At 43.8% G+C, this 26182-nt stretch overlaps 1 protein-coding gene across 2 annotated transcripts in view; it reads right to left on the reverse strand.

Annotated features, from left to right (window-relative positions):
• Positions 1 to 497: 497 nt before the first annotated feature.
• The window catches only part of PAK3 (p21 (RAC1) activated kinase 3), a 61963-nt gene continuing 36278 nt past the window's right edge, over positions 498 to 26182 (reverse strand). For both annotated transcript variants that reach the window (XM_069867858.1, XM_069867857.1), the window contains 11 exons: positions 24631 to 24668; positions 21118 to 21249; positions 19985 to 20147; positions 16301 to 16364; positions 12493 to 12541; positions 9571 to 9683; positions 8618 to 8735; positions 7397 to 7496; positions 6768 to 6964; positions 2255 to 2392; positions 498 to 770 (listed from right to left, as the gene is read on the reverse strand). In XM_069867858.1, coding sequence (XP_069723959.1) covers positions 681 to 770; positions 2255 to 2392; positions 6768 to 6964; positions 7397 to 7496; positions 8618 to 8735; positions 9571 to 9683; positions 12493 to 12541; positions 16301 to 16364; positions 19985 to 20147; positions 21118 to 21249; positions 24631 to 24668 — 1202 coding nt within the window. In that variant the 3' untranslated portion in view covers positions 498 to 680. The remainder of the gene's footprint in view (positions 771 to 2254; positions 2393 to 6767; positions 6965 to 7396; positions 7497 to 8617; positions 8736 to 9570; positions 9684 to 12492; positions 12542 to 16300; positions 16365 to 19984; positions 20148 to 21117; positions 21250 to 24630; positions 24669 to 26182) is intronic.

The raw sequence follows: 26182 nt of genomic DNA on the forward strand, positions 1-26182 counted from the left end.
CACCCAGGCAAACAGGTTACAATTAGTTATACAAAGCAAACTGTCAAGAACTGAACCACTACATATTCACAGCTGAAAGCCTGTATCTCAACAGGATGATTTGTCTGCCCCGCTCTTGATTAATTTTTGACTGGAAATGCAACTTCACTTTCTTCCTCATCTAAAAGTACCGTGACTGGGCAAATACCAGCGAGTGGGCTGTACTGAAAAGGCAGTGCAGTCTGGAGTTTATGAATGAATGAGACCCTTCTCCAATTCCAAACAATATTAAAAAAAAAAGAACCCAAACATGAAAGAGACTTTCCGTCTTCTAGAAACAACCGACAATTTAAAAGTGAATGTACAGCTTATTCACAGGGTGAGAAGGAAGGGAATCTTCCGACTGAACTTGCTTTACCTTGGAAATGGCTGAGGCAGCAAAGCATTTTCGGTCACTACCTCTCTGTCTTAAGCCCTGTTTCATTTTAAAAATAAATTAAGGAGCCAGAAAGCAGGAAGAAGACAAATGATAATTTTTTACTCCTTGAGGGACCAGGGTTGTTCTCCCTCCTACCACCATGACTGTGACCGTTGGTTTGTTCATCCATCCATCTGTCCTGCAGCACAAGAGTTGAGGTTTAATAGAGTTTGTGTTCTCAGTCCTGCTCTGAGCTGGCATGGGAGAAAGCCGGCCTGAAGCGCTAGCGGCTGCTGTTCTTAATCGCTTCCTTTGCTGCAATGATCAGAGGAGTCAGGCTGGAGAGAGGCTTGGCTAATTTTAAAAATGGATGCTGCCCAAAATAAAAAGAAAGATATGAACCATTACTTTCCAAACTCAGTTACTTAAGGGCTCAAGCAGTACTCCTCTGGTCACCGGGAGTCTGCAGAAATCGGACTGAGGGGACCATCTGCACCTGCACCTTCATGTCCCGTATGTTGCTATCACAAGCAAACATGTCCCATAATCCTCTTAACCCAGTTATCAAGGTGTCTGCAGCTTGTTGGGAATTTGGCCCTGCCAGCACTCTGGGAATGCTGCCTGCTGTTGCAGGGCTTTATTCCCTCCAGAAAACTTACTTTGGTTCCTGTTTTCTAAAGACATGGGCTATTTTAGTTGTCAAAAACATGAGGGGCATAAACCATTCCTTGGGGAACTCCAACACCTCTTAGAAATGTCTATCCCAGTAGCATTTAGGCCTCTGTGTTGTTCTGAAAACCACTGAGGTACAGGCTTTAAGCACCAAGACAAGAGCAGGGAGACGAGTGAGAGAGCACTCACGGACTCAACTCTGGGTTGCAGCGAGAGCAGCGTCTACCATCCCATCCCATCCCATGCTATGCTGGCTGGTACCTTCACAGCAAGGACAGCCCAGTAGCATGTGCTGCAACTCCCTACCTGCCACCAAACCGGGCAGTGAACCTGTAGGACTTCTCATCTACTCAACTGTGCCAGGCAGCAAATGAAGGTGTGACAGGTCCCGCTCAGCTGTCCCTGTTCTGGTGGCAGAAACCTCTCAGAGTGGGGCAGGACGGTCAAGCTGGGGCTCCTCTGATGCTCACAGTGAGTTAGCACCCACAGCCTCTGCCTTCCCACAGCCAAATCTCTGACTGCTTGGCTCTGATTTCAGCAGGTTCCTCCCTGGTCACATCTCCATATATGCTGGTCACTAACAACATTTCAGGCCTCCATGCGTGGGTTCATTCAGCTTCAGTTATTTTGCCACCACGTAAAACTGAATATACTACTGAGATACACAACAGAGCCAGAAAAATGATCAGGGGTCTGGAGCACCTCCTGTACGAGGACAGGCTGAGAGGGTTGGGCTTGTTCAGCCTGGAGAAGAGAAGGCTGTGGGGAGACTTTATAGCAGCTTCCAGCACTTAAAGTGGGCTGATAAGAAAGATGGGGACAGAGTTTTAGCAGGGCCTGTTGCAATACAACAAGGGGTAATGGTTTTAAATTGAAAGAGGGCTCATGTTGCCAGAGAGGTGGTAGATGCCTCATCCCTGGAAACATTTAAGACCAGGCTGGATGTGGCTCTGAGCAACCTGCTCTGGCTGAAAATGTCCCTGCTCACTACAAGGCGTCAAACTAGATGGAATTTAAAGGTCCCTTCCAATCCAAACTATTTTATGATTCTACTTATTTTCTACTGAAAAATCACCAAGACTGGACACTAGCATGAGGGAGTTCCATCTGATGCCTTTGTGTTTAGCTGATGAGAAAACCATGAAGCCGTATAGCTGTTTCACTTGCGGCTACTTCGTATTTTACCTGCAGAAGTTCCTTGGCAGATCCTCTCCTGTCCACGTCCATCTCCAGGCAGCAGTTCAGAAAGTCACGAAACACAGCGGAAAGTCGCTCGGGGTTCTGCAGCTCCGGTGTCCCGTTCGTAGCTATCAGATACAGCGCCTAAGCAAGAGGGAACACGAGACTCCACCTTTTTTTCACATCCATAATCACTCACATAGACCTCATTTTTAAGGCCCAGTCTCCAGGGGCAGTTTCTTCCCTGGCAGAGGGTTAGAGATGATTTTTCTATACCAGCAAAAGAAGTCCTGATGCAGACGCAACCATTCCAACATCAACATGATCTCGCCTTGACAGCCGATTTCATTGGCTGACCTAGTTAATAGGAACTACACCAGCAAAAGCACATTTTGCTTCTCCAAGTATTGACACCAGATTTACAGGCTATTTTAAAGACTGAATTTGGTCTAACTATATTATTTCAAAGGATTATTACCTAAAATGCATCTTTGCAGTGCTCACTGGACCCTCAAGTACAGCTTCCATACAACAAAGGTAGTCAATTTTTTTTCTCTTCTTAATAAAAATGGTAATCAAATGAAAAAAAGTAAATCCATCAGCTTATTTCTTGGGTAGAAAACCAGAAACATTTGGAACATCAGTTTCAACACAGACACAGAAGTTGGAAGCACAAACATATTAGGAAGAAAATGCATAATACGACAGACAGGAGCCACCTGCAACCATGTCTGTCAGCAGTCTCCAAACTCCAAATTGGCTTCACTTATGTGGTAAAAGAAAATAGTTAATTGGTCTAATCAGAAAAAATGAGTAATTCCATCCCTATGGTAACCCTGGGCTAATTCTGACACTTAAGCAAATATATTAATGATGTTCCCATCATAGAAATTGCCAGGGAAGAAATGGGAGGCTTTGACAGTTGGGTTGTTGAAAGCCCAGGCTTGGTGACATGGAGAAAGTGCTTGGGCTATGAAAGAAATATGTTCACAAAGTATTCCAGCAAAAATGGACAAGGAACAGAACAGACTACATTGTCTTGAAACTATAACCTTCATGCTTCATGCGGGCTTCCCAGTGAGAAGAACAGCTCATCTCTCAAACCCCCTGTTTTAGAAAAGGTTTGGGGTTTTTTTAGGGAAGATAACATTAAATCTGTTACACTTGTTTCAAGTTTTCAGGGTCATCTCCACAGACAGAAGAGGTAGAACAACTTAAAACCCAAAGCAAAGAGCTACCTGAGAACTTGGAGTATTCTTCTCTGTTAAGGGCTGAGTCCTCTCTGAATTCCCTTCCATAATGTGCATAAACGTCCAGCTGCTCCTCTGAATGCACAGTCACCTATAGCCTAAGCTAAGCTTCAGTTTCTTAAGTAAAGCCAAGGATGCTCACTTCCATGCAGCTGACAGTGTTCATGCAGCTTAGCGAGTCTTCCTGACATTCCAAGGAATTACAACGTGAATTTGGAAAGCACAGACCATATCCAGTGTGGTTCACTTGTAATCAAGGTCTAACATGCTGAGAAGCTAGAGAGATGAGTTCATTCTGCTTTTGAAAGACGTTATTTAGAAACACGAGACAAACATTTTCAACTATTCAAACTTGAATGTACTTAATATGCCTAAAATATACAGTAATAATAATAGAAATAGACCTAGGAATCTCCCATAAAAATATCTATCGTGATAATAACAGCTCTACACGACTGGCATTCAAATAGACTGTGACCAAATTGACTTTGTTGTCATCCTCTTAAATACAGAGGAAAATTTCCAAGCCTAAAAAGGCAAATGAACTATAGCACAGTAAAAACAATAAAGGGAAGTTTCTCTACTTTTCCCAGAACATAAATGTCACAAAGTCAGTCTCAGCCGCCAGACACAGTGGTGAGCTGGAGCACCTGTCCTCACTGTGTTTAAATCGTGCTACGTCTCCTGTGGTAAAGGAATACAGCACCCGCTTCAACCATGGAAACCGTCTTCCAGCTCCAATCACCTGACTGTGAAACAGGAGCACCAGGACAAATGGAGCTCTTTTAGTGCCTGTTCCTTCACAGAACATGACTCATGAGGAACAGTCATCTCTGGTGAGGTACTGCACTTCTGAAGTATTTCTACAACAACAGAAAGGGTCTAGGGGAAGCACAAGTACCTTCCTCTCAGGGATCTTTCTGTTTCCTATGATGCAGCTGGCAGAGAAAACCAAGTACAGCACAAAGGAAATGAGTGTTTGCAGTAGCTGCAAAGGGGCAATAAGCTCATTCATGTGTTTTAGGGTGAGAAACAAGAACGGATTTGGTGTACAACTATAGCTGCAGTCCACGAAAACGATATCCCAAAGTTACCCAGGCCACCCAGACACATGACAGAACAATTTACTGATGCTTTAGAAGCCTGAAACTGTAGAAGAGCCACAGCATTGGGAAAATATGCTACAGTTTTGAGGAAAACTGATGTGCTGTGGTTAATAAATGAAAAGCAAACTGAAACGTTTAGGGTTTGGTTTGGGTGGGTTTGGTTTGGGTTTTTTTTTTTGGTTTTGGGGTTTTTTTTTGGCTTTGGTTTTTTTTTCTGAAACTGAAGAGGTCCAACCTGCATTTTGAAGGGCACTTGTCACACCAGTGCTGGCCCCTCAGGCCCTAAGCATGTGTCTGATGGAAGGAAATCATACCATCTCAGAAATATCCAGGACACTTATGGCTGGAAAATGATTCCTTCTTGGGAGTTCTGCACAGGCTGGGAAGAACGTGAGCAACACGGGATGTGTTTGCTCTACACAGGGAAAACAACAAATGCATCTATATTAAGACAGCTGTTAACTCTGTGATTAATGATCCTCTAATGCCCTTGCAATTTATTGCTGTATTTAAATTAGTGTCAGTAACTGAAGTGTCTACATGCCTTCCATTATTAAAACAATCGTTCATAAAAATGAAAAAGCATTGTTTTGTTTCCAGGCTTTGCAGAATTCCCTGACTGTGCTCTAAGTGTGACTTACAAAACTCGGCAACTACTGTGTGCCATCAGCTAAAAAAAACCTGCTGTAAAATCACTTCTTGCTAAGAAACTCTCCGGGTTGGATGCAGCTGAGAGCTCTTGCTGAAGTGTCTGATTCCACACACAACAGCAGAGGGAACCTGTCCCTGTTGGGGTTGATTTACCTTAATAAAACCAGAACTTCAGGCGGTCTGTCACAAACTGTTCACTGCTCCCAGCTCAGGGGCAACAACCTCTGCAAAAGCCCAGGAAGCTAATACAGATGGTACCAACTTCAATCTACTGCAATTTACTCAGACACCTGAAGATGCCTTCAAGCTCTAAATGTTCAAGTTGGTTTTAACACCAGCAGGAGAGGAGCCAAATGGAGAAAAAGAGCATCTCAAGCAATTTGGGTAAGGGCAGGAAGAGCTGAATTTGAGTTTAGTCAGAGATAAGAAATCCTGTTATCTTTCTAAGGGTTGAGCTGGGACTTCTCGAGCAGCCCTATCAACATTTGAGGTGAAGGAAGCAGGGAATTTTCAGCACCCACACCAGTAATGCTAATTCTCTTCATCCGTTTCTGCTGCCTTATACAAGGCAAATGCATTTTTTGCAAAGGTTTTCCATGGAAGCAAGGGGAACACGGAGTCCTCTTTTTTCCCTCAGGAAACTAGGCAAAACTGGTGATGTGCAGAAGTGTCTGCTGGTCAAACTGGGCTGCAGTGACACTGGCCTCCTGATGCTCTGCCAGCTGTGGTGCACTCTGCTGATGCAGCATCAGTCTGACTCCAAACCCGTTCCTTTCACATCTCCCCTGACAAGGTGGCACAGCGCACATCGCTCTATGTGTGTGCACTGGAACCAAAAACCCCAGGGCACCCACCAAACTAAAAGAAGTCTTCTAAGGAAACTCGGGAACCTTTCTTCAAAAAGAGTGAAGACTGGAATTTGAATAATTGTTGTATTCCTTCCTTAAGTAGCACAGGTGGGGGCAATTCCTGACTGTTCTGTTTCTTCGTTCAGCCTGCGATTCGCAGTCTGGGTGCCACAGACCAGAGGAAGCGCGGCCTTACTGCTACGAGAAAAGCTACAGGTTGTGCTCTGTTTTAACTCCAGCCTTAATAAAAATTACCTATATACACACATAGGTCAAAATGAATTTCCTTATAAATTCCTGCATACTATCAAGAATTAACTGTGCTGTGTTTAACTTTCTTTCAGCTATCACAGAATCATAGACTAGTTTGGGTTGGAAGGGACCTCAAAGCCCATCCAGTTCCAACCCCCCTGCCATGGGCAGGGACACCTCCCACTGGATCAGGGGCTCCAAGCCCCATCCAGCCTGGCCTTGAACCCCTCCAGGGATGGGGCAGCCACAGCTTCCCTGGGCAGCCTGGGCCAGGGCCTCCCCACTCTCAGCGTGAAGAAATTCCTCCTCATGTCTTATGTTCAACCTGATGCGACTGGGATTTTGTCTCATGGGAGACAAAACATGAAACAGATTAGAAAGACAGTGGTATCTGGTTTTATTTGCACCTTACCCTGAGAGGATTTTCATTAAGGTAAGGAGGTTCTCCTTCCACCATTTCTATTGCCATGATCCCAAGCGACCAGATGTCCACTTTGGGGCCGTACGCTTTTCTTGTCACCACTTCTGGGGCCATCCAGTAGGGAGTCCCGACCATTGTGCTCCGTTTACTCTGCTCAGGGGTGATCTGAGCACAGAAGCCAAAATCAGCTGAGGAGAAAACCAAGTATTGTTAGAGCCAGCCTGAATTATGAAACCAAGCAAAAGAAACCCGCACTATATGTTTGAGAATGCATTGTTGAATCTAGCTGGAAAAAGCATCCGTGCTCTGTTCACTCGGTGCTGTAGCAAGGAAATACTGAATTGGCCACTTAAAAAAACCCCTCAAGTTCCACACAGTGGCTTTTATTCACTTGAAGCTTTAGATTGTAACTCCCTCCCTCTGGAAGAGACATACACAGACCAAAGCCACTCTTTACACCTTTTCCCTTTCTATATTTCTCTGCATGTTGGAATTGTGCTCTTGGCTTGCAGCAGTGGTTGCTGCGCTACTGCAGGCATCGCTTTTGGGTAACTGGCTGTCAGTCCAAAGCAGCCCCACCCCACATGCTGGGAACGCTGCCCCTGACCAAGAATACCTACTCAATTTGACAGATCCATCCATTCCGAGAAGAATATTGTCACTTTTGATGTCTCGGTGAATCACCTGGTTTGAATGAAGGAAATCCAGTGCTTGCAGGCACTGACAGATAAAAAAGAAACATAAGGGTAAAAATTAATGGCCTGATTTCATTGCACAAGAAAAGAAATGGCTCTAAAAGATTTAATTTCTAGATGAATTGTGAGTAATGGCAGAATATTGTGCTGTCAAGAGGAATAGCTCACTGCTTCAACACTGTTAGAGTAATAACTTCCCAGATGAAGGAACATCAGCTTTTGAAAGAGACGTGACAATTATTGTTAGACTGTCCCCTGAAAGCACAGACAGAGCGACTGCTGCTGCAGTGAATGTGCTGTCGCCACCCATATGACAAACTATTATTTGCCAAAAGAGAAAAAGCCCCCTCCTTCGGTATGAAGCGGATCACTTTCAGGTTGGACGTTGCATGACAAAGATTTTATTGTAGGCCTCTAGAGCAGGTTTGGAAATAGCATGTTAGTTATTTTTCAGAAGCAAACACCATTCTGGGTGGAATGCTATTCTTTCAAGCTGAGGACTGTGATAAATGGGTCTCTATTTTTCTTCACTGTTATTTTAACATTCTGCCACCAGCATGTTTGCTTTTACAGGCAAGGAATGTGGTGCAGAGATGCTCCAGGCAAATGCTTAAAGAGGCAAAGTTGAGAACAGTAGAAGTAAAAATAAAAAAGAGATAGTACAATAATAGTATATAAAAGTATAACAACGGAGCAGTGATACTGGCAGGCAGTTTGATTAAGATGCTCTTTCATAGAATCACAGAATCACCATGTTGGAAGAGACCCACTGGATCATCGAGTCCAACCATTCCTATCAAACACTAAACCATGTCCCTCAGCACCTCGTCCACCCGCCCCTTAAACCCCTCCAGGGAAGGTGACTCAACCCCCTCCCTGGGCAGCCTCTGCCAGGGACCAATGACCCTTCGTGTGAAAAATTTTTTCCTAATGCCCAGCCTGAACCTCCCCTGGTGGAGCTTGAGGCCATTCCCTCTTGTCCTGTCCCCTGTCACTTGGGAGAAGAGCCCAGCTCCCTCCTCTCCACAACCTCCTTTCAGGTTTCTTCTCCATTTTATAAAAGCAACACAGTAATGAAGCCCTGAACATGAAATCACCTTCTTACCACCCTGCCCAAGGAATTGGAAGCACACTGGGGTCCCTTACCTCCCTACAGACAGCTGCTATCTGTCCTTCATCCATACACGTCTCTGTAACAACATCAGTTAAAGAGCCTCCAGCCAAGTATTCCATAACCACCCAGAGCTCATCACCAACTAGGTAGCTGAAAGAAAAAAAAATGGCATTCAGATAAACGTGCATCCTAAACTGACCTATGAAAAAGGCTACGGTTGAGTTTTGTTTCTGGGTCATTTTTAAATGAAGACAAACTAAAATTACTAGACATTCCTTCTAGGCTACTTAAAATGTGTGAGGTCTAAATGACAAAGGCACATCAGTGAAAAATTAGATGTCTTAGATGGCAAGTGAAAAATGCAGTTTAGTAACAGCAAAGATAAATCTAGAGCCAGGACGTATCGCATCATCTGGTTCGTCAACATAATTTCCATGATTAACTCCAGGAGCAGGGCAACACAAGTTTCAGAGTTGTCCACGGTAGGAGAGTGTGTGCCACCGAGGACAGAAACTGGTCAACAGTTTGAAAAACCTGACACAGAATTCATTCAGAAACAGGAAAAACAAAAACTGGCAAATTACATGTTTCTGGAAACAAGAATCTAGTCTTCCTGGCATCCACGGCAGTGGAAAACAGTGGGAACAGCCCAAGGGAAATGACTTCTATGATGATTTATCAGCACTTAGCATATGACACAGAGAATATGAGCAACTTAAAAAACCACACCACTGCCACCACAACACGAAGGCAGTGAACTCACAGGCTGTCGTTTTAGTAAGATATGGGTGATCCTGGGTTTTGAAAACAGTCTTCAAACTGTATATGCCAGAAAAGATTAAGTGCAGACAAAATGCAATCTCCCATGCCTTGTACATGAGTAGATAAATAATAAAAAGGTCTGCCAGTAAGCAAAGGGCGGGTTTTAATCTTCAGCTTGCAGTATGTAAATGAACATTGATGTGATAATACCAGAACCACTTACCTGTCTAAATAGTTAACAATATTTGGGTTCTTATTTTCCCTCATGACCAGGATTTCATTAATAATTAGTTCCTTTTTGGGCTGTTGTTGGAGATTCATTTGCTTTATGGCCACCTAAAATGACATTGAAAACCATTCACTTGAGCGGTCTGTGGCACGAGATCAGAATGAACGCGGAGTGAGTGTTTTTGGAGTGATGTAGCAGAGCTGTGCCAAACTATCTGGTTATGAGACACGAGAGCTCGGTAACTTACACCATAACGCCCTATTTCTCTGCTTCCTTGGTTGCCAGTTACAGGACACTGGGCCATACACATTTTCCCTTGTAAAATCTGTAACAATTGCCTTTAAACTATCAACCACAAATCTCTGACAACACTCTCTGCACCTTCATTCTTCCCAAGTGGCCTTATTTTATCACCACTATTATTCATGTATGTTCTGCAAGCAGGAAATGATTTTGTTACTGTGAAAATATATAAAACCAGCTGGTAATACTATAGCAATGATAGGATTTTTGATCATTATTTCAGCAAATGCTGTTATTATTGACTTGATCGCATAACTGATAAAAAACTTAATACTTACATTATGCATAAAATGCCATACTAAAAAGATCATTAAGGTTAGCACTTCCTAACTTCTTGAATTCTGATTTTACAAATCTAGATAACATTCTTTAACACAGTTTAGATTTGCAGTTATTTTCGGGATTTAAAAAAAATAATCCATTCTATGGTATTTTATGGATACAGTTAGGGTTATAAGCAGGGCTTAGGGCTTTTAGATCCCTTCCAGACCTCTATCTAAGAGCAGTTGTAAAGAGCAGCGCTGCAAGTGGATAAGAAGCTATCAGTAAGATTCAGATCTATTTGCAGACAGACAGAAATGATAAATCAGAAATCTTAAGCCGTAGCCCCACAGAGCAAAGGTATTTAATAAGGCACCCCCTTGCCTGTTTATTACTAATACAATCACTCTTGCTCTGAACCACCGTGGCCATCCTGCCTCTGCCTCATCCTGGCCCTTCACTCTCATTCCTGGGTTTCTAGCCAGATTTTTCAGGCAGGGTTTGTATATATTCAAAAACTCTGGCTTGGAAAAGGAAATAAATGTTAAGAAGCCACTTTAAACCAGCCACTGCAGGGACTGTCCAAGCTAGCACTGCTTTCCTTCAACATTTGTTCCTCATTCCCTTGGCCCCTTCTTCCCTGCAGCCACATCACAGGCTGCCATGGGCTGTCACTGACACAACCTAAACACGACTCTATCGTTTTGGAGAGATCTTTGCTCTTGATACACATCTTGTCATTTGTCAATGTGTGTCAACCAGCTATGGTATGACTAAACCACGAAATTGCCTCCTAAACATGATCTCTCCTTAATTAGGTCTTGCGTTACACTTTGAAGATGAAACACATGATGGAAAAAATGCTAAAAAGTATTACTGTCTAAACCTACGATTAAGGTAAATTCAGACTGAACGACGGCAGCCTCCACCAGCTAGTTGATGCATTAATATATTAAATAATTAAGACAGAGCTAGCGAGCCCTCCTCCAACGGATACTGCTTCCCTCCATGCATCCTTTCTGGTAGTCACTAAGTCTGTCCAAGACTAAGCAAAGCAATGAAGCCACTGATTCCTCACAGCAATAGGGGAATCTGTGACTACCCTTGGGTTTCTCCCAGTGCCTCTCATTACAATAGATCATAGAATCATAGGATGTGCTGAATTGGAATGGACACCCAAGGTTCATCGAATCCAACTCCTGTCCCTGCACAGGACAACCCCAACATTCACACCGTGGGGCTGATGGCCTTGTCCAAATACTTCTGGATCATTGTCCAGCTCAGCACAGTAACTGCTTCCCTGGGGAGCTGCTCCAGAGCTCCATCACCCTGTGGGGGAAGAACCTTTTCCTAATGCCCAACCTAATCCTTCCCTGGCACATCTCCCTGCCATTCCCTCGGCTCCTGTTGTTGGAGGTCAGAGAGAAGAGCTCATAGCCTGCTCCTCCTCCTCCCCTGGTAAGGAAACAGTGAAATGTGATGAGGTTTCTCCTCCATCTCCTCCAGGCTGAACACACCAAGAGCCTTCAGCTGCTCCTCATACAGCTTTCCCTCTAAACCATTCACCAACTTTGTGGCCTCCTCTGGACACTCTCCAGCAGCTTTAGATCCTTTTAAAGATCTTTAGATTGTACAGTTTGCATTGCTAACTGATCCATGGCCAGACCTACAGGCAGATTTCATGCTCTACGTGTACAGAGTTAAATTGTATATGCAGAGCAACATTCTCTGAAGAGCACAGCCTCGTGCACGCTGGGGAACAGAGCTGTAACAATTTCTAAACCAATATATTTACACTAGCCATAAAAATAATAGTTTTTGTCAGGCCCAAAAGCTTGCTAGGCTATCTTTACTGATTTCTCTCCATTAAAAAACCCATTCAGGGATGATGTAAGACAGTGCCAGGCTGGGACCAACAGTTCTGTGGAGAGCACTGAACTGTTCTGAAGAGTAAGCAAAAAACTAATTGTCTTAGAATTGGCCTTAAAAGCTATGGGTGAAGCATCAGCCCAAGCACAGAGAGCACCAAGGCTTCTACTGGTTCTGGGGGGACCAGGACCTCCTCCTAGGAATTCACAGGCAACTTTTCAGGCATTAATCAACACCTCAGGGTAACAGTTGCTGGAAAATGGATGGCCAGAGTAAGCGCTCAGTTACTCAGGCACAAAACCACATCACCCCTAAAGAGCTTTCACTGAAAAACTAAAGGCAGCAGATGAGGTATTTTGCCAGCTGACACCAGTCCCTGCTTAGGAGGAACAGCCTTAGCAATAAAGATTTACTGGCGACCCAAAAGCCCCATCCATAGTTTGCACCAAAGGGGACCCTAACCCTGGGACGGCTGACACTTACCTCTTGGCCTGTGGCGATGTCGATTGCTGTATAAACAGTTCCCGATGCCCTGGAAACAAAACAGCAGTGAAGAAATGAGGAGCAGTTTAGTCCCTCTGTGTGAAAGCAAGTCCAGATAGGAGATCTCCGCTAACTGTGGTGTTTACAGAGCTCCTCACCCGCTCCTCCAGCCAGCAGCGTACAGCGCAGCAGCCCAACAGCCCTCGGCCATGCAGGGCATCCAAGATAAAAGTCAGGACTAACATGAATAAAAAGGGCTGGTGCAAATCTTAAATGTAGGTATTAAATCATGAACCTATGCGGAGTTGTTTACAAAACCCCCAAAATAATATATTTCATTATTTTTCCATTTTCACCAGTTTCGCTTTGTTGGTTTTGGTTTTCACTCTCCTTTTTTTTTTTTTTTTTTTTGTAATGTGTGCGTGCTTTTCCCAGGTAATGTAACATACAGGCAGGTTGTGCCTTCTCAGATCTCTTACTTGAATCTATCTGCAAAATTTAGGCAACCCCATGCAGCCATTCTGAGACCCCTGAATACACGTGACAGCCGTTTGAGGAAAGCATCCAGGCCCAGCTTTCTCCAGCACGCAAGGAAACTGCTCTCCAGCCACCCTGCGAGGTCATGGCTAGAGCAGGTCAAGGCATGTATTGCTTCACAGACAACTGGAGAACTTCTCAGAACAGAGGATGCTTAGACAGCTTCTTTGTGTGTCCAAAGCTGCCAGCAGCTGCTTCTGTTCAGTGCAACGACATGTGAAGGACTCTTCATGGTGTCCAGGTTTTGCTTCTGTGGCAGACAGAGGTTGTAGGGCCACCAGAAATAAACAACATGCTCCCCTGCACTGACAGTGTGGGGTTTTGTTTGCCATCAGCCTCTCGTTAAAAAAAGGTCTTCCCCCGTCATGATGTGAGGGGCCTTAAAGGCCACGTTCAGAGGAAATCTTTTTGGGTTTAAAAGCATCTGTGAGCTTGTAAACCCTAACAGGGCTTCCTTCTGAGTTAAGTCACAAGTTTACAGTGCCATCATTTAAGAAACCCATGTCTGCCTGGGCAGTAAGGCAAGGGAGAGCCAGGGTGGGGACTCTGAGAAGTGGGAAAATGCATCCAGCAAGCACCCCACTGAATGAAAATGGCAAAATCAGTTTGCTTATTTTAACATGATCCCCTGGCTTGTTTGTTTAGCTGCAGGCTGAAATATTTCTGAAGCATTTTAATTCAACAGGCACCAGAGACCGTATGTCTGTGTTGAGAACAATGTTCTCATTGGGCACGCTACGCATTCTTTTAATATAAATGCAAATGCATTTTCCTATGACTAATTGTCGAGATTAATCCAATTTGTTTTCATAAAAAGCCAACACCATTTATTCAGAGTTGCTAACACGGTGCTGTACCTCCTGAGCAAAGTCCTGTCAGGGTTTATTTAAAAACAGCTATTTAAATTAGGGTGCTTTTGGAATGCTCCAGGCCATCTGTGAAGAGTTTAGATAAAGGTGAGTAATTGAAGTAAAGCTGTGCATTAATTGAAAGAGCTCTGCGATTCTGTATTATGAACTTCTGCTTCTAAGCAACTGTAATTTCTGATCTGTATCTAACTTCTAAACGCTTCTGTAATATCTTGGGTTTAATGCAGTTAGGCAAGTGCCAGGGCCCACAATTAGATCTGTGTCACTGTGATGCAGTGCAGTACAAGTTAAAAAAACAGCTCATGGCTCCATACTAACTTGTCTTTCTAGCAAGAGCTAACACCGCTTGAGCACACACAGCCTCTGATCAAGCACTGGTTAACCAAGTTTCCTCCCGTGTCAGCAGCATTTTCAGTCCTCAGCAGGAGGCAGATGACAAGATGACAAACCAGAGACACAGCACTGAAGCTGATCTGTTCTTCAGTACAGGCCTGCTGACTATGTTCACTGCAAAGTGGCGATCAAACCATCACACTGCTTATTAACTTACCAGCTGTATGAAGCCATGAAGTGCTAAATGCCAGTCAAGTTGCTTTTCCTTATGCAAGAAATCTCACTCTACCTGCAGTTCTCTGAGCAGCCACCTTTTCCCTGCCTTGCAGTGCTCTCAGTAGCAACTACTGAAAAACTACTCACTTCCAACACTAGTGTTACCTCTTTGGCTTAACTGTACTCAGCTCATGGCAAAGGCTGGCAGCTCAGGAACTGGCACCTGCACCAACTAAGCTCATCAGCACCACCCGAGACTGTGCATCTCAGCCCAGCCCTGCCGCACACAGACACACTGACCCAGCCATACAGCCGTCCAGTTCCTCCTGACCATCCTGTTCCATTACCTTTGTGATGATTATTTTCTTTAGGAGCTTTTCCCATCACTGTAAATTGACCAGCGGCATTACAATCATGAGCTGGTTACGGCAGCACACTCACTCCTCTGTAAGAAGGGCATGCAATCTTCAGGCTGCACTAAAAGCTGGAGGAAATCAATTTAGAGAGCCTTTCAGCCCAGGTATAAGCCACTTGTCTTTCCAACAGTTGCTGAGGCACCTTTGTGCAAGCTCACTCCTAGGACTGTCAAAATAAAAGATTGTGAGGGGGGTGCTCATATTCTCACAGTGACAGCAACAGTCTGCCTCACGTCTGTGTTTATTCTGACTCTCTCTCCTTCAGTTGCTGCTTATCTTTTGAGAGACCGGTGCTAAGTGTCCACTGACATTTTACAAATGACAGCAAGAACCAAAGCTTCAGGTAGAAAGTAAGCAGGAACCAGAGAAACAGTTTTGACACAATGAATGGAGCAGAAAGACTCTCCCACAAGTGCCCTACCAAATAATACGAGAAAGAGAGCCCGAGTGTTTCTGGTTTTCTGCAGCACAGACCAGTTCTAGGACAGCAACAAGCAACCTTGAGTCTGAATCTCATGAACAGTTCAGGCAGAAAAGTAACTCCTGATGTCAGTAAACAGCTTCTGTCATACGCTGACAGCAGTGTGATCCTAGTGTTACACAAACAACACTAGCCCTCCTGGAATTACAACACAGCCAAGGAAACTCTGACTGAGCGCAGAGACACTCCATGTTTAAAATGCTAGTCAAACACCCAATTTTGATGTAATTTCTTTTGTTCTTGCTTCCTCACAAAGGACATATTTGAGATAAATTCTATTAACAGTAAGCAAAGTTCAATTTAAAAGGGGAATATCTTGGTTTACTGTCTTCAGTAAACTCCTAAAACCTGCAGGATCCACAAGCAGGCTGCCATCAGGCAGATGATGCAGCCTCTCATCACATACCCTGTGTGTCGACACTGTTTTTATTACTAATTTTTTGGTTTACTATCTCTTTTAGAAAACAAGAGTTTATTATTTAATCTCTGGTTTCAGTTTCTAAGCTCAGGTTATGATCTTGATCACTGGATAGATTATTAAGCAAAATATCTGAAAGAAATGCTATTGAGAACTGTTATTTCTCTGACAATGATCAGATGGTAAGTTGCTCCTTGAGGCAACAAAGTTTCTTCTCCTGTTGTCAAATGTAGCCGTATTATCTTGAGACATTAGAAAATGCCTTCTCCTAAGAAAATAAGCAAACAGGTGCCACATGCTTGAGAGACAGTCAGCCTCCCAGGTCCTGCTCCTTGCTACAAATGAGACATTGCCAGTATCAAGTTGTCTTTTATGATGCCTTCCAACCACGGTTATAATTTCTGACCAGTATTGAGAGACAGGAGAATCAAACCCCAGTACCTGAACATGTTTGAAGCTTGCCCAACTTCACACTTTATACTGCACCAGCAAAATATCTGGCCCAGGTTTTTGTATAAGTACCTGTGACTGGACTTACCCTTGGCCAATTTTTTCAAATCGAGTGTATTTCTTCTTAGGATCTCCCACGCTCACAATGCTCCCTAAAAGAAACAAAATTAGAGATGCAGATGAGAAATGCAGCCCCACTGTCTGGGGCTGCGAACCAGCTGTAGTCAGTTGGTTAACAACAAAAAAAGCAGCACAGATGGCTTCCACGGAGACTGACTTTCTACAGTCCTTTGGAGAGTTACCTTTACAGCAAGCTAAGAACATGGAGAAACACTCAGAGAAGACAGATATCAGAAAACAACAAGTCTTTGTGGTCTATAAACATTAATGAGAGCTGAAACAACAGAGCTTTTATTTTCTTAGGAATAAATACCCTGTGTGATTCAATGGAAGGTTTAATACTTCCGAAGACTGAATGCGCCTTGGGTTCTGGAATCAATTTTTATGAACAGGTGCCATTTTCAGAACAGGAAGGAAACTGCAAAGTGTTTCCAGGAGGGGATCCTCGCAACCTTTCAGCTGTTTGCCACAGGAACGTCTTTATGTTTTTAAAGAACAGCATCTCCTGCTATAATCAATAATTATGGGGGTTTAGGAAGCAGAACCCTCATAAATTATTACCAGGCTAAATTCTGAAGAAGCCCTCGCTTGTGCTGTTTTAAGAACACCCTGCTTGTCTCCACCCTGACTCGGCTCAGTCACTCTCAACACTGCACCCATGCTGGTCTTCTCAGATGAGCACAGCCGCGATGGGTAACAAGAGCGGCAATATTCCTCAGGCGCTGCTGTGACACAGCCAGCTGCACAAATGAGATGTTGATAACTCCATGAGCACAGGCGATGCGGTTTGGAAGCCAGGCCAGACGGGGTGCTGCCGCCTCCCGGCAGCTCTGCGCTGCGGCAGCGGGAAGGCAGAGCCAGCCTGGCCGGCACCGGGCACGGGACAGTCCACATCCACCAGCCACCAGGGAGCTCATGTGCCCTGACAGCTAAAATTAAAGCATGCACTGCCTGGTGGCTTCTTGCTCACCCAGAGGTGTAGGTAGTCTAAGCAGGAAGGAAAAAAAGCAGTAATTAAAATACTGTATTTGCGTCAAAGGAAAGAGCCTAAATCTAATAAAATCCAACGAATTTGAAGGAATAATTAAAAAAATAACTTTTTTTTCAGATCTGGTAGTTTCCTAGATAAAATACAAACAATGAAGCCTAAGGTGATGGCTCAATTTAAATGGCTTCTGAAGATTAAACTTGGAACGTGCATGAACTGAAATACTTGAAGAAGATTAGTTTAGGAGGAAAAGCTTCTAAGGTTTCACAGGATATTTTGTTTGACCAATCTCGCAACATTCCTGTATCACAAATACAAACACACATTTACTCACTCACCTGTGCATCCAAAGCAGAACTAGGTGAAGCGCCACTACTGTAGGTAGCAGCAAACACCACCCTCCCCTTTTGAGGCCATTTCTCTGGAGCAGAGGGCTTTAGCATCCAAATGGACATCTGACTGGATGCCTAGCCAGGAATCCTGCCTTCCAGCACGGCAAAAAAAGGAGGCATCAACACCATCTGGTGCATTCCCTGCTAAAACAATTTTGCTGGGCAAGATTGCTAATGGGAGCTGCAGGAGAAGAGGTTTCCTTTGCCCTGAGGTACTCGCTGCTCTCCCCACTCGGTGCTCCAGGAACACCAGCCGGTGCTCACTGCTGCTGGCAGGGTGAACCACACAATGCTTTGGGTTGGAAGGGATCTTTACAGGTCATCCAATCCACCTCCCCTGCAGGGGCAGGGACATCTTTAATTCGATCAGTTTGCTCAAAGCCCCATCCAACCTGATCTTGTGTGTTTCCAGAGATGAGGCCTCCATAACTTACCTGTTCCAGTGTTTCACTATCCTCATTGTAAAAAGATTCCTCCTTATATCCAGTCTAAATCTCCCCTCCCTCAGTTTAAAACCATTACTCCCTGTCCTGTCACAACACGCCTTACTAACAAGTCTGTCCCCAGCTTTCCAGTAGGCCCTGCCAGTACTGGAAGCTCTTCTCTCTAGATTGAACAACCCCAACTCTCTCAGTCTGTCCTCATATGGGAAGTGCTCCAGCCCTTTGACCATCTCCATGGCCTCCCCTAGACTCACTCCAACAGATCCATGCCTTTCCCGTGCTAAGGACTCCAGAACTGAACACAGGACACCAGGTGAAGTTCTCACTAGAGCAGAGCAGAATCCCCTCTCTTGACCTGCTGGCCACAGAGCGCGTGCCTGCTGGCTGAGGATGCTGACACAGTCTCAAGGAACCCGAAGTGGTCCTGCCCTGCTGCATCAGCCTGCAAGAGTTAGAGTAACTGGACTGTCTAGAGTCCAAGCCAAGGAGGTAACGTTTCTGGGACCTGCTTAGATTTTCAAAGCTCCATCTCACTGTATAATGTAGGATGAAGCTCTCACTCTGCCTCTCCACAGTGAGTCTCCACTACAAAATAACTCTTCAGCCATGAAGAATATGACCAGAAGACTCTGGGACTCCCTTTAAACCGACTGGAAGAAAGGATGCCAGTGCCAGATGAGACAGTGTACCCTCCCACTCGCACTGCTGAGCTTAACCATCCCTGAAACAGGGATTCCCAGGAGACTGCAGTACTAAACCAAACGCTGCCGCAATCCTGGGCTGCGCTGGGCAACAGGAAAAACACAGCGTTGTGGGCGTCTAGCTAGGTGCTATTTTCAGCTTGTTAATGGAACTGTGCATCTATCAGAACAGATATGAGAAGTTTATGGAAGTTCACACTAGAAAAGAATAAAGAAAAAGACTACAGAACAAATATTTTGAAAAAGAATTTTCCAACTTTGCTACCGATTATGCAGTTCATCTTTCCAGAGTTTTTCCTCAAAACTAGAGTAGCTGCTTTCAAGAGTTCATTGTTCATGGATGGTTTCCTGTGCTTAAGCCAATGCACATCAAATATGACAGCACTAAAATCCACAAAGTGATTGGTACGTGGCTCCAGTTCAGACAGGTATACGCTACTCCGGACAAAAGATAAACATATTGGCTATTTTGATGTCTTTAAGCACTTTCCTTTATCAGTCCTAAATTAAGGAGGTAAGAAAGCAGAATTGGGCCACTTCTGCTTTATAAGTAGTGGAACATATTCATGATTTAATTACAGATGGAATTTTGTTTGATCTTATCTCAGTGTTACAGGCTTTTCTCCCTAGTAAAACTTGTAATGAAAGTGGCTCTAAAAAAACCCAGGTTATTTCAAGCAGAAAAGAATTACGAAAGCAATTTAAGATAAAAGAGCGCAGAGAACATTAAATCAACTATGGGGCATGTAGGCAAGGTGGAGAAGTCACACGAGTTAAAACAAAAGAGAAAAGATCAACCACCACTCATGCTTAAACACAATTAGCCCAGGACCACCATCACACAGGAGCTCACTAGGTCATTCATTAGGTTACAAACTTCTGCTCAACCAGAAACAAACACTCCTTTTGCCTTTAGCGCAGAAGGAAGATCAGGAGAATCCAGTCATAGCTGCCCTCAGAGGCAGAAGGAACGCCCAGAGTGCTCTCTCATTTCCTCTAAGCACAGTTTGTGTAGGGAGTTGTAAGTGACTCTGTGACACTAAACTGAGGATGAACATTTGGTACCTAAAACCCTGAGACGTGCATACAGTACACTGCTCTATCCGACAAGAAATACGGAATACGTACTCAGTTTCTCTAGGATCTCCTCATCTGTCATCTTGGACTTTTTTCGTTGCCGGTCTGTGTTTCTGTACAAAGTGCTTGTGTTTGAGTTTTCAGGCTGGGGAGTGGTGGCTTCTTTAGCTGGTGCTGGTGCAGCGGCAGGTTCAATTACAGAGCGCGTGTAGATCTGTGACAAGAAATTATTTTGTGTCAGAAAGGTGGCTTGCAGAGATGCCCCCAAGATCACATTTCAAACACAAACCCTTACGAAGATGCTGTCTGCCACACTCAGTGCTCTTAAAATATTTGGTTTTACTGTCCACTTCTTAAAGTGAATGGGCAAAAATGAAAGGCTAGTTTTACAAGTTCACGGCCATTTTAATTTTCAGTTTTCATTGATTTTCTGAAAGATGACTGAAACAACGCATTTACTGTGTTGCAAAGATACAGAAATAGATCTCTTCAGGGCCCCAAAGCCTTGTTCTTTTTTGCTCATGCATTTTCATGGGTAATAAAATGCCTTTTAATTGGTACGTGTCTGAATAGAAGCAAGGAGCGTTTCCATTTTCTGATCGTAACTGCTGAACAGAACTCTCACCAGCATTTCAAGCTCTAAGGAGTGGCCATCAGGAACTGTGTTCCAGTCCTCCAGAGACCTCCCTTCTCTCTACAATGCATCGCTGCTTAGGATTCTTCTCAGCAAACTTCAGTCATGTAAAAGTTAAGGCTGTAGTTTAAGCTGTCCATGTAGCTCCTTACACAGTCTGTGGAGAGGGACAGGTACCTTCAGGGGAGAGCTGCTCCTGTGAATGCTGCGAGGGTGTGGACTGCGTCTGACAACTGCTCTCTCCACTGTGGACAGAGCCTACACAGATACTCTGGACAAAGTTGCTCACTTTTACACCAATAGCATTAAAAGACACAATCCTACCACTTACCTGATACTAAAATAAATTCACGGATCTTGCCAGAAACACAGAAAACTCATGACTAAACATGAAAGTTAAAACCAGATTTTCCTGGTGTCAGTGGCTTGGGGGAAGCACCATGTCATGGTAGGACCAGCTCCTAGAGCCTTCATCAGTGAGTCCCGTCTGATCAGAAACAGGCAGCTCTGAATTACACCAAACACAGTGCTAACCACAGCTGGGACTTACTGATTTGGTGTGTTCAGGTCGTGGTGCAATAACAGGCGGAGGTTCATTGTCATCTTCCTCTTCTTCATCATCTTCATCCTCTTCTTCAGAAACAGATGGAGCTAGCGGGGGTTCTGATGCTGTTTTCGTACTCTGTGGACAGGCAGCAGCACGAGCGACAGTCACTGTTTTGGCACGCACGAGGTTTGACAATTGCACACAATTTTAGCCTGCTTATAAACCAGAAACCAACCCAGACGTGCCCACGGTCCTACAGGCCTCAGTTCTAAGCTACACTCAGCTCAATACAATTTAAAGGTTACAAACCACCATGTTGTCTTGTTATTTTGCTCTGGTGTTTTTCATTTTTGCTAACAACAACTAAACTATTGCCAAGCTTAGTCAAAGTCTAATTTCATTAAATGTAATGCTTGAATATAGAGCTAGAATTCACACCTAGTTGCTGGTTAATTGCTTTGGCATTGTGTCTGCAGAAATGGCAACAGTTAATTAAGCTAACAGGTGCCTATTGGCTGGATTAATTAACACACTTCAAAGTGCAAAGCCTCCTTCGTCATCTTGCTGGGAATTTGGTTTTGGAGAGAAAGGCTATTTGTGTCTTTACTATTTCACCTGTGGTGTGATCATATTGCTGTTTCCACTGTGCTGAATTTCCCTGTTTAGTAGATACTTTTTCAGCGCTATCCTCCTCTTTGCCTCATCCTAAATTAACTCATTGCTCTTTCCACTGCTTGTCTGCATCTTATCACAGTGATAACCCAAGTAACCGCAGCCCTCTCAGCAGCAAGGCCCGTCCTGCTGACCTGCCTGAGGCTGTCAGTACAGGCAGGGGGGAATAAAAGCCACTGCCAGGGTGCAGCTGACCTTCAGGCAGACTTGAAATATGGGGCAGGCAAGGGATGTCTGGCTGATCAATTGCCTACATGTAAACTGAAGCCTACGCTGCAGATTTTTAAGCTTGGTGAGTTGCAACCCTTCCATCGGTCCCAGCTGCTCCTCAGAGGCAGAGGTAGTATTACATCATCACAAAGTTGCTGGTGAAACAAAAAAACTGAAAAGGTACCTCATTGAAAGAGTTTACCAGCTGCTTTGAAGCTGGCTACACCAGGCCACTTAGAGACCTGAAGCAAATCAAAGGCACTAATCTAGATATTCGCATCTCATTTGAGTTATCTTTAAGATGGCATCGATACAGTCCAATGTAAATCCCAGTACGGGATGGCCTCAGGAAACAGGGAGATGTAACCTCTGTGTGGGGGGGTTAGAATCATTGAATGGTTTGCGCTGGAAGGGACCTTAAAGCCCATCCAGCTCCAAAACGCCTGCCATGGGCAGGGACACCTCCCACTGGATCAGGGGCTCCAAGCCCCATCCAGCCTGGCCTTGAACACCTCCAGGGATGGGGCAGCCACCACTGCTCTGGGCAACTTGGGCCAGGGTCTCATCACCCTCAGAGGAAAACATTTCTTCGTAAGATCTCATCTCAATCTCCCCTCTTTCAGCTCAAACCCATTCCCTCTCATCCTGTCCCTGAACTCCTTGATCAAGAGCCCCTCCCCAGCATTCCTTGAGATTTTTCAGGTACCAGAAGCTGCTGTAAGGTCTCCTCAGAGCCTTCTCTTCTCCAGGCTGGACAACCTCAACTCTCAACCTGTTCTCATATGGGAGGTGCTCCAGACCTTGGATCATTGCTCTCTATAACTACCTGAAAGGAGGCTGTAGACAGGAGGGTGCTGGCCTCTTCTCCCAAGTGACGGGGGACCGGACAAGAGGGAATGGCCTCAAGCTCCGCCAGGGGAGGTTTAGGCTGGACATTAGGAAAAAATTCTTCACAGAAAGCATCATTGGGCACTGGAACAGGCTGCCCAGGGAGGTGGTTGATTCACCTTCCCTGGAGGTGTTTAAGGCATGGGTGGGCGAGGTGCTGAGGGACATGGTTTAGTGTTTGATAGGAATGGTTGGACTCGATGATCTTGTCGGTCTCTTCCAACCTGGTTATTCTATAATTCTATGATTTTCGTGGCCTCCTCTGGTCCTGCTCTAACAGATCCATGTCCTTCCTGTGCTGAGGACTCCAGAACTGAATGCAGGGCTCCAGGTGAGATCTCTATTAACTGAGTCTGTGTGAGTGCCATAAGCCCCTGTACTTGAACACACAGTCTGTACACACACACACAGAGTGAACTGTATTTTCTGTGAGACTAAGTTTTGTTACCCAGCTTTTAAAGATAAATGGAGAAAACGGCTACTAATCTGGCCAAAGTAGTGAATGATACATTCCACACATCAGTTTAGCAGACAATTCTGCCAATCAAAGGGTGCCCTATGAGGAAGGTGAATGTTACTTTGCCATATATTAGACCAATGTATAACTTTCCATGTATCATTAGCACTTTGCTTACATGAGGACAGAAGATGATTAAGTGAAAAGTAAAGAACGGAATAATTGCATTTCTGTTATGTCTAATTCTTACAACTATTTTTTCCACTGGGCTCCATGCTTGGTCTGACAGCACTAAATTGTGCAGCTAGAACATATACAACGTCATATTATTTAATGCCAGGCTCCTATTAAGGAGTGAAATGAAATTAAAGGAACTCCAATGACTGCTCGATCCTGTCAGAGAGTTCTTTTCCCTGTTCTATAACATTCAACCAGCATCCTCTCAGCCGGTAACGTTTGAAAGCTGATGTCTTGACTGTCTCACCACTGCCTATGTCTGCTAGGACAAAGCACACAGCATATGCCAGCGTGTCCATATCCACTAAAAAGGCTACTGGGAAGGCTTACTATGCTCTGCTGAAACCCAGACTTCCATTTATAAGTGTTTTTTATTAAAGATAATGAAAGTAGCATCAATTGAAAATGCGAAGTGCGAACATTCAAAGAAAATTTTCATTTTATTATACATACTCTCTGCTGTGTAATCACAAACCTAAAACTAAGTTACTTTATACTTGGAAATAAAGGCCAAATCCCCATTCAGTCATTTGCTATTTAATGCACTAACATTAACACTAATAATCTGGTCAATATTAATGTGGATGTCATGACTACATCTCTGGGATTGCTATGGCAATCCAGTATTAATTAGAGTGGATGATTATTTAAAACTTTCTTTCAATGGTTCCAGTGAGTTACATATCAATTATAACCTTATTTATATTCAGCTACACATCCAGCTGTACTAAGGATAAATCATAAAACTTAATAGAAATGGATTCAAAGTTGTTAAAACTAAATTAAAACGGGCTAATTAGACAGTACTGCATATTGCTGGGAATTACATATTCCACCATGGCTAAGAACAGCAAGCAATCTTCTGTCTGCTAAACCAGACTTTCGCCTGTTTAAAACTCCATAAACAGAAAATTAGAAACCAGCCAGTGATCCCTTTTCTGCTGCTGCAAAGACACTAAAATGTACTTTCTTTCAGCCTGCAAAAGGCAAAGTTACAGCTTGCCCCACAGTTCTTTAACACTATGAAAGTAAAAGGTTACTTGCACACTCACCGAAGGATGCGCTTCTATGTATCCATGGGCGCTTTTATCTGCGACGTGCAAGGGAAAATCAACCAGATGCTGTTAGAAAACTGCCTGTTGTGGGGAATCCCACAGAATACGTAAATCCAAATAGATAGTATTTGTCTTTCACAACATCCCTCCAGCAGCAAGTTATTTTACATAGCAAGCAAGATAACAGGACAATATACTAAGTTGTTATTTTTCTACAGTTTCTTGTGTCTGTTTTTTGCCATGTTTTGCAAATAAATCAAAACTTGGTGAAGAAAATGCTAACTGTTTCTTTAACAGTCAATGCTTCTGTTCTGCCCAAGACTTAAAGCAGCTTCCTTTCTTTTCTTGTCTTTTTTCTTTAAATAAATTGCATGCATTGATTCATTTTAGCTTGCAGAAACTGTTTCCCCCAAAAAGCCTCCCCAAAATCTCCCTCAGCCATGGCAGTTCTGCCTTAGTACAGTAACAGTCCCTGAGTGTAGAAGCATACACTAACTGGTTTGAATTTTGCATTCTATCACAAGTAATTGCTATTTCAGCAAACATTAGGTGTCAAGTTAGACAGCCAAATCTTTTAATTACGGATTTCAGGAAAGAAAAAAAAAAAGTCGCTTTCCCTCAAAAGAAGAGAAATGTTAGTAAATTCTAGAGATAACTGCATAGTTTTTAGGACTTCTGAGAAGCTCTCCCAGTCTGTATTTTGGAAGTTGTATCAGTTGAACCAGCAAACTGAGGAAATTACAGCCTCCTCTGCCACAGACTGTCACGTGCAGGGAACTGAACACTGCGAGTTAAATCACAAATGTTGTCCAGACCCTGTTGGAAGGAGACACCCCCTTATTAGCTGAAGCTGTTGACATGAGCTTTATCAAACTAATGATATCTTAACGGTATTTTTGTTTTAAAATCAACTCAGTTATTAAGGAACAGCAAAAAAGCACATCGATGCAAAAGCCAGGTGTGCTGCACCTAGTAAAAACCTCTGTTTACTTTCTCGATGTGTCACCAGACAGAGTTTGCTTGGCAAAACCAGAACGAGTCAAAGAAAAAAACAACACAAACTGCAGCATGGACTTGCTCTCATTTTTGCAATGCTACACTGCAATTTTGCAGATTGTACAAAACCAAGGGAAAAAATGACATCCCCACCCAATTTGCAGGCTTTTGGATGGTAATGCCTAAATCATGAGGATCTTCCTGGAATGAGCACACTATGGAGATTGCTCCGGACATTGACGTCTTCCTGCTTATCCTCTATAGCAACATTCCCCTCACATCATAATAACAGTCATTTTTTTGTGAATTTATGCATTGCAACCTAATCTTCTCTACAGCTAACGCAAAATAAAAAAATCCTTGGTAATTTTCCTCTATCACAAACCAACAACAAAAAAATCCTCATAATCCATAACCAGTTGCTCAAAGGATCCAAGAGTAACTCATAAAATGCATGAAACAAGTATACTCTGCACCCAATCTCAATACTACGAAGGAACAAGGATGCAAAGAAACAAAAGTAAACATGACCTTTGGCCACTAATTCTTCAGA

Source organism: Phaenicophaeus curvirostris, chromosome 13, assembly GCF_032191515.1.
Source record: "Phaenicophaeus curvirostris isolate KB17595 chromosome 13, BPBGC_Pcur_1.0, whole genome shotgun sequence".
NCBI lineage: Eukaryota > Metazoa > Chordata > Aves > Cuculiformes > Cuculidae > Phaenicophaeus > Phaenicophaeus curvirostris.